The sequence below is a fragment of the Branchiostoma floridae genome, chromosome 10 (assembly GCF_000003815.2).
Source record: "Branchiostoma floridae strain S238N-H82 chromosome 10, Bfl_VNyyK, whole genome shotgun sequence".
Classification (NCBI taxonomy): Eukaryota; Metazoa; Chordata; class Leptocardii; order Amphioxiformes; family Branchiostomatidae; genus Branchiostoma; species Branchiostoma floridae.
The window spans coordinates 12,458,434-12,470,785 of record NC_049988.1 but is presented as its reverse complement, the minus strand read 5'-3'; the positions used below and the strand labels follow the sequence as shown (position 1 = coordinate 12,470,785).

Below are 12,352 nucleotides of genomic sequence, written 5' to 3'. Positions count from 1 at the left end.
CATGAACATGAACAGGATGGCCATTAACATAGCCTGACTAAAATTGCGCTCCTAGTGGCCAGCCCCACAGTAGCTGAGGGGGTCATTAACTCCAGCTAGCGAGAGATTGTGTAAACACAGGCTACCATTAACAGTGCTGGCCTGATATTCGAACTTGTTTAGCTAGTTCTTTCTTAGTGCAAGAATCAACAATGAAGGTATGCTTTAGTTTACAACTTTTACAAGCTGTATTAAAAGGTCCTTGTGCATGTTTTGAGACACTTTGACATCTACATGTACATCGACATCCACTTTGACTCACCAAAACTTTGGAGAAGTCTTCCTGGTCATTGATGGTTGAGTCATTGATGCAGCCACTCTGGTTGAGGTAGTGGAACTCTGATGCCTCTGTCAAGCACAGAACCTCTGTAGGAAATAAAATGATGGCCAGGCTTATTAGAAAGAAACATTTTAAGAATGTAGCCTAGACAGTACTCAATTCAAAATCAAACCTAACATATACTTACAACCATGTACATGTAGACTAGTGCTGCATAAAAGTGTAATAACAACATACCAATCGCATGTATGACCAAGTTGGTATATCATGAAGAAAAAGAAGTTTGATTACCTTTAATGTCTGGTGTTGACCCTGCGATGAGACTGTAGAAAATGTGATAATTCCTCTCGTCAGGGTTCTGACCAACCACTCGATTCTTCTCCAACAGGTCTTCAAGACAAAGTCAAGGACAACTCGCGACAAGAGAATAGTTCTCACAAAATTAAGACTGATGACTGCAATTATTGAAACTAAGACACCACTACATGTACTTTAGTCAAGATAGTCTATCTTTGTTCACACTTTTTATACATCACTATGTGCAGAAAGGATACAGTCCTGAATCCTGCCCCCTGTAATGCTGCCCTTCTCATTGAACTGCAGCTGAATGAACTTGCCGAATCTGCTGCTATTGTTATTGTACACTGTCTTGGCATTGCCAAATGCCTCCATGATAGGACTGTTGGAGAAAACACATGTCAGAAAATAAGTATTATTAGTGTGAAACACAAATACTGTTCCATGTATTCGACACAAAGCAATCATTGTGATGTTTCTGTAATGATGCTAAATGAATATAAATTCTAGGGAAAAAGCTGGATCAATTATTTCACCACCCATACTTGAGCTGTGATCCTAACATGTAGCATTACTAATACCATTAATCAGCATGAAAAAGGTTTAGGAGATTTTGCAGCAATTTTGATTAGAAGGTCAGACTTATGAGCTTATCTCAGGGATATTAAGTCTCATGCAAAGTGGAGGAGCTGATTGCTGGCACCAAAGTATATCCTTTGTCTAGCAAGAAATATCTTTTGTCAAAATGATATAGATTTCACTTGATGGTAATTCTGCATCCATGACATTTGAGGGTGATCAATACATTATATTCAATTACGAAATCAAGAGAATGGGATAGACACTCACTTGGAAGGAAGGTCAATCTAAGATCAAGGAGAAGGAAAGGTTCTGTGAGGATCTAGCAAGAAATTATCAGGGAGGCTTCCCTGGGGTTTATGAAGTTGCATGTACCTGCTCTGTAAGATAGCCTGCTCCACACTGGTGTCTGTGCTCCCCTCTCCAGACCCTACTGACACCTGGCTCATCTCAGACAGGAACTGCAGGATGAACTTGGTGCTCTCCGTCTTCCCTGCTCCACTCTCACCACTACACACAGAAAAAAGGAGAAATTTACACCTTTCTCTTTAAAGATGTATGGTGCTTTATGCCCACTTGTACTGGGTAGAAGTATTAACATAAGATATCTTCAATCTGTCAATCTAATCTGAAACTAACTGATTATCAAAGTCGTTAAAGTTGGCAGAAAATGACTTGTTTAAGTGAAAAAACTGGAAAAGATCAAGAACACAGGCCCATAAACCATACTCATAAATTTGTGACATTTCCATGTGGAGTTTATGTTTTGGACACTGCACATTCACAGCACAGCAGTGCCACCTAACTCCATGAGCAGTACTGTACCACATTTCAACTACTATTACTAGTTATCATGGAAACTGTCCAAGACAATTGACTGCATCAGAAAAAAACCTCACATTGACACACTTAACAGCTTTTAAACATATTCAGATATCTCAAACTTAATTTGAGGGGAAGTGTACGAAAGGGGCCCTGACACCTGTTCTTTTGGACATCTTGTACAAATTAGATACATGTTGATATACTAGTAGGTATAGAGAAAATTTACCTACGGAAGTGAGGTTTTGCATTTCATATCCAATCTATCTAAATCTGGTCACAATTACAAGTTAGGCAACATGCAAACACCACCAGGCTTGTAGCTAGTATTTTATTAACGGGACTCCAGATTTCTTGGTGAGTCGCTGTATGTGACATAGGTGCGACTATTGTAGGCAAGTCAGGGGGAATCCACCTTCCATAGAGCAGAGTTTTCGAGAATTTTATGTTAAAATGGTGAGGGGCAAAATTACTGTCAGAAGTCACATGTGATTGAGGCCTGTGACAACAAATGATCTAGTGACATCCCTGGTCAATCAGAATTTCATACTTGTCAGAGGATCTGCTACTTTAAATGATGCCATGAGTTACTGGCTAAAAGCCTGAACACTACTGCATGTTCCTTAATGGAATTACTATCCTGGCTTCCTACTATTCATTCTTATCCAAGAATAACCCACCTGATGAGAATGCACTGGTTTTCTCCTCCTGCTTTCCACATGGCATAGTAACACTCATTGGCAATGGCAAAGATGTGAGGAGGGAGGTCACCGATGTGCTTCTTCTTGTAGGCTTGGATGCATCCTCTACTGTACAGGTCTTCTATTGGTTTGTAGGGGTTCACTGCACATAGGATATGTCCTATGTATGTCTGTAATGAAACAAAATGTGGTCGATTAGCTGCATATAAAGGATTTGGCAATTTTTAGAGCCCGCTGGAGGTTTCAATCTATGAGTGCATTGGATAAACAGGTTTAAGGTGGTTTCTCACTGCACTTGGGGCATGGTTCATTCACCTCAGCACTGTTGTGTTATTTTCCCCAATTTTTTTCTTCATAATTTAGATATTGTGCAATAGGTAAAAGTATGACAAAATTCTGTCTTTATCTCTGAAATTCATAATCTTTCGAACCCTGCAGTGCCTCACCGGTGGCCTAAGTGCAGTGAGATACCACCTTTATGGTGATATATGTTCAACTTCATATATCAACAAATAACTTTATTATTAGGCTTAGTTAAAGACAAATTTTCCACTTGCTCACATTGTCAACTCTAAGAAACACAACAGACTTCCTGCAGACATCCACAGTGATTAGTTATAAGACAGCCCTAAGCCGAACACCAAGGTTGGTACTGTTATAACTAAGACATGTCACCTGCATGTCAAGGTTAAACCAGGCCTGAGCCTTTGTGGACCACTGAGCTATGGATAAGTACTACATAAAGGTTCCTTTATATGTAAGCTGGCGACACTGTCCATGTGACAACTTAAAGGAAGAAGATTATGTACTTTGCTGAAAAAAATCTCAAGCAGTCTTGGTGCCAATGACCGCCCAGTTGGAATAAAGCATTCGGTCTAAAAGAGAGCTTTATTCTTAAACGTAAATGTAAACGTAAATTCAGGGTAATGGCGTAGTACTATGATATTGAATTCCATGCCTTATATTGGCATGCCTGTGTTTTGATTGCAAAATGCTTACTAGTATTTGATTTGAAGTAACTATAGCATTGTAATTCCATGATTGTTAACAAGATAATGATACTAGTACTACTTTGCTCAATAATGATACTAGTCCTACTTTGCTCAAAAGTTTGTGTTTTTAGATATAACTATGATCACACTTCTGTGAACAATAGCTAGCACTATTCACTGCATCTGCTGCAATACATTACAGTGTACATCTCAAGTTTGTTGCTTTTAGTGTTACTTGTTTGTTGCCTTCCTTAAACTCGTCTTATATCATCCCTCAGCAATTAACAGGTGTGTTTCTTATCATCCTCACCTTGATTAGATAATTCCTTCATACAGGGTCTTGTTTTTGTAAAAATCTCCTATATCTTACCTCAACACACCTGACACTTTGCCTTGACATTGAGATAGTCTTGAGATGTTTATTTTACTCTGTCAGCCCCATGTTAGTTCTTTGTGTCAGTTTGACATAGTCCAGGTGTCAGTGAGGACCTTGTGTGTGTAGGTGACACAAGATTTGTATAGCAAGGTGGGAGGGCAAAAACATTCAAAGGCCCTGCATCTGTCTTGACATTGCATTACATTGTGAGAATGGAAAACTCTCCATCAAACTTCACCTGAAGTATAACACATTGGCCATGAAGAAACAAAACAGTGTACATGTTTCCTTAATGCAAGATCAGGGCTGTCTCCAGCTTCACCTTTTTTCTGTCCAACTCATTGTTTGGGAACTCAATGATGTTGATTTTCCTTTTTTGACGTGTCTCATGAAAATACTAGTAGGTTTTCAACAGTTTCATGCTTTGTGAAGTTCAGATTTTGGGGACGGATGGGGTAATATCATTTTTCCGTACCAACAAGAGAATTTCCGTCCTGGGATGGAGAGACAGGTCCCAGAGACTGTGAGCCCAGAGCAAGATCACAATGTCACAACAGCACAGAGACTACAAAGTGGTGAAGCAGTGCTATCTGTTAGCAGTCATCGCCCCCTTTGATTTCCGCTGAACCTGCCCCTAATAGGAATCAGGCAGAGAGGGAGGAAATACACAGCACTGCCCCCAGGTACACACAAGGGCTACATGCAGGGTGGCTAACTCTGCCCACACTAAAGGCAGCTGTTGTCTCTGAAGTACACTAATAGACATTTATATTACTGTTAAGAGAATTGAACAGTTGATGTGAATGTTTGGAAAAGAAACAGCTGCAGTGACTCATTGTAGGCTGATCTATATGACACATAGATCAGCCTTATACTACAACATTGTATTTTCAGACTGACTTTAAATGTATATCCCTGTTAATTTCAAAGAATTGAATACTACAGTTACTGTAACACAGATAAAGGTACAAAGTCTACTACAAGTAGTAATTCAGTTGCTCAATAGATCTGAATTATACAACTACATGTACTACCAAAGATGGCATTCTAAATCTTTCTTTTTAGAGTGCAATAATGAAATACTCCAAACTTCCTTAGAGAGTCAGTTTAGATAGAATTCATATTTTCCCATTACCCAACTGTGTAAATAAAAATAAGGTCTTAAAATATTACCTTAGCAGAAAGAAGGTTAAAGAGAATTAGAACAAAAGCTGAAGGTGCTCCAATAACTCACAGATGGAAGCTACTGTGGGTTAGTGTTAAGGGTGCTTTATTTTACTGCTATGGTTACGTACGTATATCCTGTTTCCGACGTATCTGAGTCTGATGTTCTCCAGGATCGACCCCTCGTTCAGGTCACTCAGGTTCGCCATGTCCTCCACGCTTCCCGCCATGTTGTTGTCTTGCATAGGTCGCACAAGGTCGTGGTTTAAGGCACTCAGTGGGTAGGTCACACTCTGCAACACCAATAAGACATGAAATACAGTAAGTGAAAATGTTTATAAAAGCTCGCATTTATACACTGAAGGTTGATATGAAGACTGTCAAGCACTGTCAGCAACAATAGGAAATGTTCATATACATAATACACATTACCTGGGTCAAAAAACATGTCTCCTTTTGAACTTGAAGTAAACGCATGAACTTGACATCCATGCTGCATAATATCACAGCCGTTAATGCAGCAATAAAGTATCAGATCTACAAAACAGCACAGATATTCCTTGGCTGGCAACCTCGTCTGCACATCTAAATGTTGCTTCTCAATCAGGCTCCTGACTAGGACAGAAGACAGACAGTTCTAAGTCAGGTTTCACTCCCCTGGGGAAAATTCAAATGACTCCTGATTCCTGCTCTCAATCATTCCAAGACATGGCCTGTATCAGATTCACTCCTCCCAAGGTCGGGTCAGACCCTATCTTGATGCCGTCCATCTTCGTAGGAATGTGCAATAGACATGACCGCTGCACGAAATGTACTAACGGAGCAAAGTACTAAAGGTAGAATGGACAGATAGTGCTAATGCATGTGATAACATACATGCACTGCTGGGTGATCGATACACATGTGAGTGGTAGCCATTGATGGATCTCGAAATGAGACCACAACTGTACTGTGTGACAAATGCCTTGTGACAGGGCTGGATGTGGTGTGTTTGACTATAGACAAAACAGGTCTGTTATGTTTTCAGTTGAGCAACATGGTATAGATTAAGTCCAGTGATATATTTCCTTACTCCAGAGGGAAAGGATTTAAGCAACAATGTTGTCCTAAAGCAAGACTGGATACAAGTCAGTTTGGATTACTCTACTGACCACTCCCAAAAGTCAGTTTTCCCTATGAACACTCAGGTACAATTACTGTAATGTATCATTTATTGGACTTCATTGATAAAAGCAGATATGACAACTGTCCCTATGGATTTGCTTTGTTTGAATTTGATAATTACAATTTTACCTAATTTTGTATCGATATCAAAATAAAAAGCAGAGCAGTTATAACTTATATAGAAAAAAGCAATCCTGACAGATCTTTACTGTGACATATAACACACAACATTTTATCAAATAATTTCTTTTCAGAACAGAAAGGTCATGAGTCTGATGACCTTATTTTGAGGTCAAATCATTACTAATCCACTGATAACAATGTCTGTATCAAACATTTTCCGTCAAACACAAGTCTTGAGAGCATTTGGGTACTGAACAAAAAGCAGGCACAGCAATGCATATCTTTGCGAGAATTTGTATTATGCTTCATCCTGTTTCAAAGCTATTTTGGGCATTTCCTTCAAGTGTCCACAAAATATGTAAACAATGGTGCACTATTGCAGACATTATTTGCCCTTAAGCCAAAATCAACTTACACATAGCAAAACACTAAAAAATACTAACATTGTCATAACATTACCAACCATGACTTTTCTCAGATCTCTATGTGTATACTAACTGGGATGATGCTAGGGCATTCGGAGACAAGTTAAAGTACATTTGTACTTACAAAGGAGAAAATCCAATAGATTTCCAGCAACAAAGGAAGAAAGACGTGTGAACTAAACAAACATGCCACAACTATTTACAGTATATGGTGGAGATACATGATACTAATGTAAAACTTTTCATCAGAAGCTGAGAGAATTTGAGGTAACTCTTTCTAACAAAGACAGGAAGACAAGAGACTAGGGAAGTATGACGAGTATTTTCCTGAACGAGGCAACTTCCTGAACCTACACCACAGTGAGTCAAGAGTCTATTGCAAGGCAAACAGGAAAAGTAAACAAAGGAACCCACATAATAATGCAAAAAGATTTTCTCATGTATCAGTTAAAATTCATCCACCTTATTCCCCTGAAAAGGACTGGGGTATCAAAAAGAATTGTTGAAGATTATGAGTGTGAAAGACTTTTTCTACTTTGTGTTTTGAGGGATTTTGATTCAAACTGTTAGCTTTGCATACACTATCATTGTATTTGTCCATACTGCACAGACTTGTCAACATTACAGATCAATGTGTACACACTGGTTTCAGTGTCCGTAAACACGAAAACAGTGACTTAGCTATGCACAGGAAGTTGTATGCCAAGAAAAGGTTTCCAAGGGCATTTCATCAAGTTTACCCAGGATATTCTATTCAGATTTGATCAAGGAGGTTACCTCCTTGATTTTATTGAACCTTCTTGAGTTTATGAAATGGTGATTTCTTTTTAGTCCTTTGCCTCTGAAAATTACAAGTCAGTTGGAATTCCCTTACAAAAGTTTGCATTCTCTTGTATGCATTACAACAGGAAAATCTTGGTCATAGGAAAATAAGCATGACTTGTATCTACGTGGGAGGGGGAAATACAAAGGAAAACATGCAGTTGTCTTCCAGCAGGCTACCACCCGTTTGTACAAAGGAATCAATGAAAGAAAGAGGACCAGTATTTACATCTCAAAACCCAATGAGAATTGACACCTGCTGGGTCAGAAATGATGTGGGCAGTCTGAGAGGAAGTTGTTTTACGACCTCTGTCATTTATCTTATTATACAAACAAAGGGAAGGGATTTACTTGTACATTAATTGTCAACAAACTTGTTTGCTTTGACAGCTCTCAATTAAGTTGACAAAGCTCCACAGTAGCAGAGGATAAGATAAATCATCTGTTAAATCAAGGAGGTTAAAATCACTAGACTTGTCTTACTTCTGGTTTCAGACTATCACATGACAGCACATGGACAGCAAAAGTAGGAGGCAGATACATGTAGTTCTGTTTTTATAAGATCAGATAATAACTTTTGAAACTTAAGGGGGAACATTTGGCTAGAGACTTTTGCTGAGCAAAAACTTGATCTGATGTTGATACAATCTATTCAATCCATCAAAATGACATTATCAAGTAGCATCTGCAACAGGGCAAATGTGTCAAAATTAAATCCTACAAAGAACCAAGACAAAGAAACTGGAGGTGAAAGACATGATTTTGCACTTTGGGTACATCATACAAATTGGGTCCCACATTTGGGACATTGCCAAGTGATGACACATGATAGGTATGGCATAGTCCTCCTGTGTATAAGGACAATGGTGAACTGAAAGGGTACATAGGAAATTGTGGGTGTGGCTAAAGGGCCTGTCAGTTGTGGTCTGGATGGGTCAATTAGGATCCATTCTGACAGACTCTGTATGTATTACATTTGGGTCAAAGCCAAGAAAATAGGCTAAGATGACAATGCTGTATCTTGGATGATAACTGCCTTTAAAATTTTTTATGGCAAGATTGATGCTGTATGTTCATTTCATCACAATGGAATGAGTGTCAATGATACCCTATAAATAACAATAGATTTCTTTGTTGACATAATGACTCAACAAGGCCAAATGTAGGCAGTAAGGAATGTCCTTCCTAGTTCAGTCAGTCAAATGTCATGTGTCGTCGTAGATCAACACAAGCTTGTTTGATGGCTGCTACTCTACTATTCATGCGGTGATGTCTAGACAATGGCTACTGGAAAATAACACATCTTGGGGCATTGACCTCTAGAAAAACATAGCAACAATGGAAGAATAATGAACATGGTAGGGACAGTCCATTGTGGTTCATACCCACTTGAAGAATATAAAACATATCATTATCTGCTATGCTATGGTAGACATTCTGATGATTATGGTGGTTAAAATGCATTATTTATGTAAGAAATTCTTTAATGGCATGTCAAACCTCCAGCAAACCAATTTGAAGGCTACAATTTATTGCAAAGACTAAAATGATATTGAATTCCTTATAACACTTCTGATGCAGCTCACCAAATAGAATCTTTCTGCTATTATACAGCAAAAAATACCATTTATATGATGGTGCACTTCAAGAAAGAATCCAGGACTTCAATTGTCTCTTAAATTTCTCTCAAAAGCACTCGTAGGAATCCAGCCAGCTTTCATGTTGAGCAGATCTTTCCAATGCACTCTATCAGCCTTGTACAGAGAAATCCTAAGTTGTAAGCTGATTTATCCACCAATCTAATGTTACTACCCTGGGTGCAATTTATACAAATCCTGGTATCTGTACTGTACTGAGGATGTGTGGGGATCGATATGACAAGGAGAGATCCTAGATGACATTATCCCTCTCCACAGGAGGGTAGATCCCATCTGATCTGGCTGGGTACAACTGAGATGAACACTGACATTGAGAGTTACATGTACGAGCCTTGACTCTCTGTAGAGGCCATGATCTTGCTAAGCTAATTACCACATTTGGGAGGAAGCTGTCACCTCGTATATTCCCTCTGCTCTTTCAAGATCTTATCACAGTACAGCAATGTCCCTGACATTGGCATTTTTCATGCTTTATCTTAACAGTTACACACCCACTACTGTGTGGACTTTTTGGGGCTGCTGGAAAAAAAAAACTTTTTTTCCGGAATGATTCACAGAAAACCAACAACAGGAAAGCTTTCACAAACATCCAAAAGTGACTCTTGTCTAATAATCCAGACAACTGCTCTGCCAATATGTACACTCTATATGTGTCTACTGATGCTTCCAGACACAAAAGCCTATTTTCAAGGGTGAAACCATAACCAGATATCCTTCTTTTTATACAAAACATGACGTAAGGACAATCATTTGCTCTATTAATCTTTTCCGGGCAAACAAAGTCATCAGTTACCTTACACAATTGAGTCCTGACCACATCCCTGCAGAAGTAATATATTTTGGCAACTGACATTACAGATACAGAACCATTCCAATATATCTGTGGTAACTATTGAAGTGGACATGCCTATGATTATGTGTACACCATTCTTCAAGAGACATTACTCCAGGAAACTCTATCTTTGGGGTGGTCTGGCCTGGTGGAACTGGACTGGAACCATGACCAATTTCAATTTCACAGACAAATGGATTTAGCCTATATTTAGAACTTTGTCTTCCTTCCATAGTGTCGTGTTGGCTGTGTTGATAGTATACAATATGATAGCAACCTGAGGGACAAAGATACATTACAATGTACCATTATCTATGTATTCATAAATATTTTATACCATACAAATGTATAGCAAATATCATACAAAACAGCTACACTCAAAGTGAGGTTTGTTAATTATAAGAGTACAACACAACACTACCCACCGTATTCATCTTGCATTTTACATACATCTAAAGATTTCTGCAGTAGTAATTTTGAAGAATTTCATGTCTAGCTGTCACTACCCTCTCAGACCTGAGTTATGGCTGTGCACTCACCAACATGCTACCAAATTGTCGTTAACATTGCAGGGATGCTTGTAAGAAGGAGACAAATTTCACACAGCTGGTAAGACTGAATTCGCCACCAGTCCTGATTTTTCCATCAGGCTAGACCAAGACATCCTCCCAGACATAGGAAATCATAGCGAGACATTTAGAGTGCACATTATCATTGTACAACTGTCATGCACATAGAGCAGCAACTAAAAACTTAACATGGAATATATTTCAGAATCACAAAAATTATATATAATTGGGGGTTATGCTAAGATGTACTTACCATCTACAGTATAATCTGAATTATACCTCATACGAGACCTTGTTCAGGGAGAGTACAATATGCAGTATTCCTGGGAATCGCTAGATGGTGCACAACATACAAAGAAAAGAAAAGCAAAGCATGATGTGACCTGATGACGCCCCTTCCCAATCATCATTGACTGAGTGCGAGAGCAGATAAATAAGTCTGTGCTGTCCATGGGTGGGTAATGTTCACTAAATCCCTGCAGCTGAACATAAGTTACTGAGGGTGGGAAGATATACCTGAACAAGGTCTCGTATGAGGTATAATTCAGATTATACTGTAGATGGTAAGTACATCTTAGCATAACCCCCAATTATACCTCACTGACTCGACCTTGTTCAGGGAGAGTACAATATGCAGACTCCAAAGCTGTATCTGGACAGCACAGGTATCAACTGAAGTATCAGTTATAGTCTAAGAAGGTCAGTTCTCGTGACCTAATGTCCTACCAGTATAACTGTTAGATAACACTGAGTGCCTGATGACCAAACACTGAAAAAGCATTAATCCTTAGGACTTGGTACACATTGTCCAGTCCCATCAACTTGCCCCCCCCCCCCCTTTTCCCAAGGGGAAGGAGCCATCCTCAAGTGACCTTTGAGGAGAAAAACACAAACCTCTTGTTTCCCTTCATAGAGGGGAGAAACCCATTAGATGAAGTGGCTGATCCTCGTGAAAGAACAGCCTATAACAATAAAATAAATCAATGTTTATTGCACAACAATTGTAACGGGTACAATGTACATGTAAGGTAAGGCAATGTATAGCATGCATGTGTTGAACGACTGGGCTAATATAAGAGCGCCCAAGCCATCTATCGACCACAGGAAACAATAGCTGAAATTCAAGCTAACTGTGGCTCTAAATAAACCAAAGAGTACCAACATACCAATAATACATTTGAATTGGTGTGGTTCATGCAAAACATGAAGTCAACTGTGTTAGATTCCTCCGGAATCCCCATAACGTGTGTAACAAACATACTGAACTTGTAACAAGTAGAAGCCTCATCTGTGGCAAAGGCAATCTTTACAAATACAATCGAAGTGAGTACCAATTTTGGTAACTCAACATCACATTTTAATGTTTCCAGTCAAGTGGATTGCAGGCTGCCAGATGCCAGCCTTGTGAGCCTAAATTGCATGGCTCACTTGTCACCCATCACCTACCGGAAGCTCGGAATAGTGACGTTCAGAAAGGTGTCTGGTAACTTGCATTGTTCCCCAACACCT

The 12,352-nt window shown here is 39.1% G+C and overlaps 1 protein-coding gene and 1 long non-coding RNA gene across 13 annotated transcripts in view; both read right to left on the bottom strand.

The window, feature by feature from the left end:
* The window catches only part of LOC118424587 (unconventional myosin-X-like), an 85,170-nt gene that overhangs the window by 50,137 nt on the left and 22,681 nt on the right, over nucleotides 1–12,352 (bottom strand). For all 12 annotated transcript variants that reach the window (XM_035833216.1, XM_035833213.1, XM_035833220.1 and 9 more), the window contains exons 3-8: nucleotides 5,382–5,543; nucleotides 2,698–2,888; nucleotides 1,571–1,705; nucleotides 874–998; nucleotides 611–709; nucleotides 302–405 (exon numbers count right to left, since the gene is read on the bottom strand). In XM_035833216.1, the coding sequence (XP_035689109.1) occupies nucleotides 302–405; nucleotides 611–709; nucleotides 874–998; nucleotides 1,571–1,705; nucleotides 2,698–2,888; nucleotides 5,382–5,543 (816 nt within the window). The remainder of the gene's footprint in view (nucleotides 1–301; nucleotides 406–610; nucleotides 710–873; nucleotides 999–1,570; nucleotides 1,706–2,697; nucleotides 2,889–5,381; nucleotides 5,544–12,352) is intronic.
* The window catches only part of LOC118424590, a 3,103-nt gene continuing 2,024 nt past the window's right edge, over nucleotides 11,274–12,352 (bottom strand). The window contains exons 2-3 of the long non-coding RNA XR_004832216.1: nucleotides 12,290–12,350; nucleotides 11,274–11,805 (exon numbers count right to left, since the gene is read on the bottom strand). This is a non-coding gene — a long non-coding RNA (uncharacterized LOC118424590). The remainder of the gene's footprint in view (nucleotides 11,806–12,289; nucleotides 12,351–12,352) is intronic.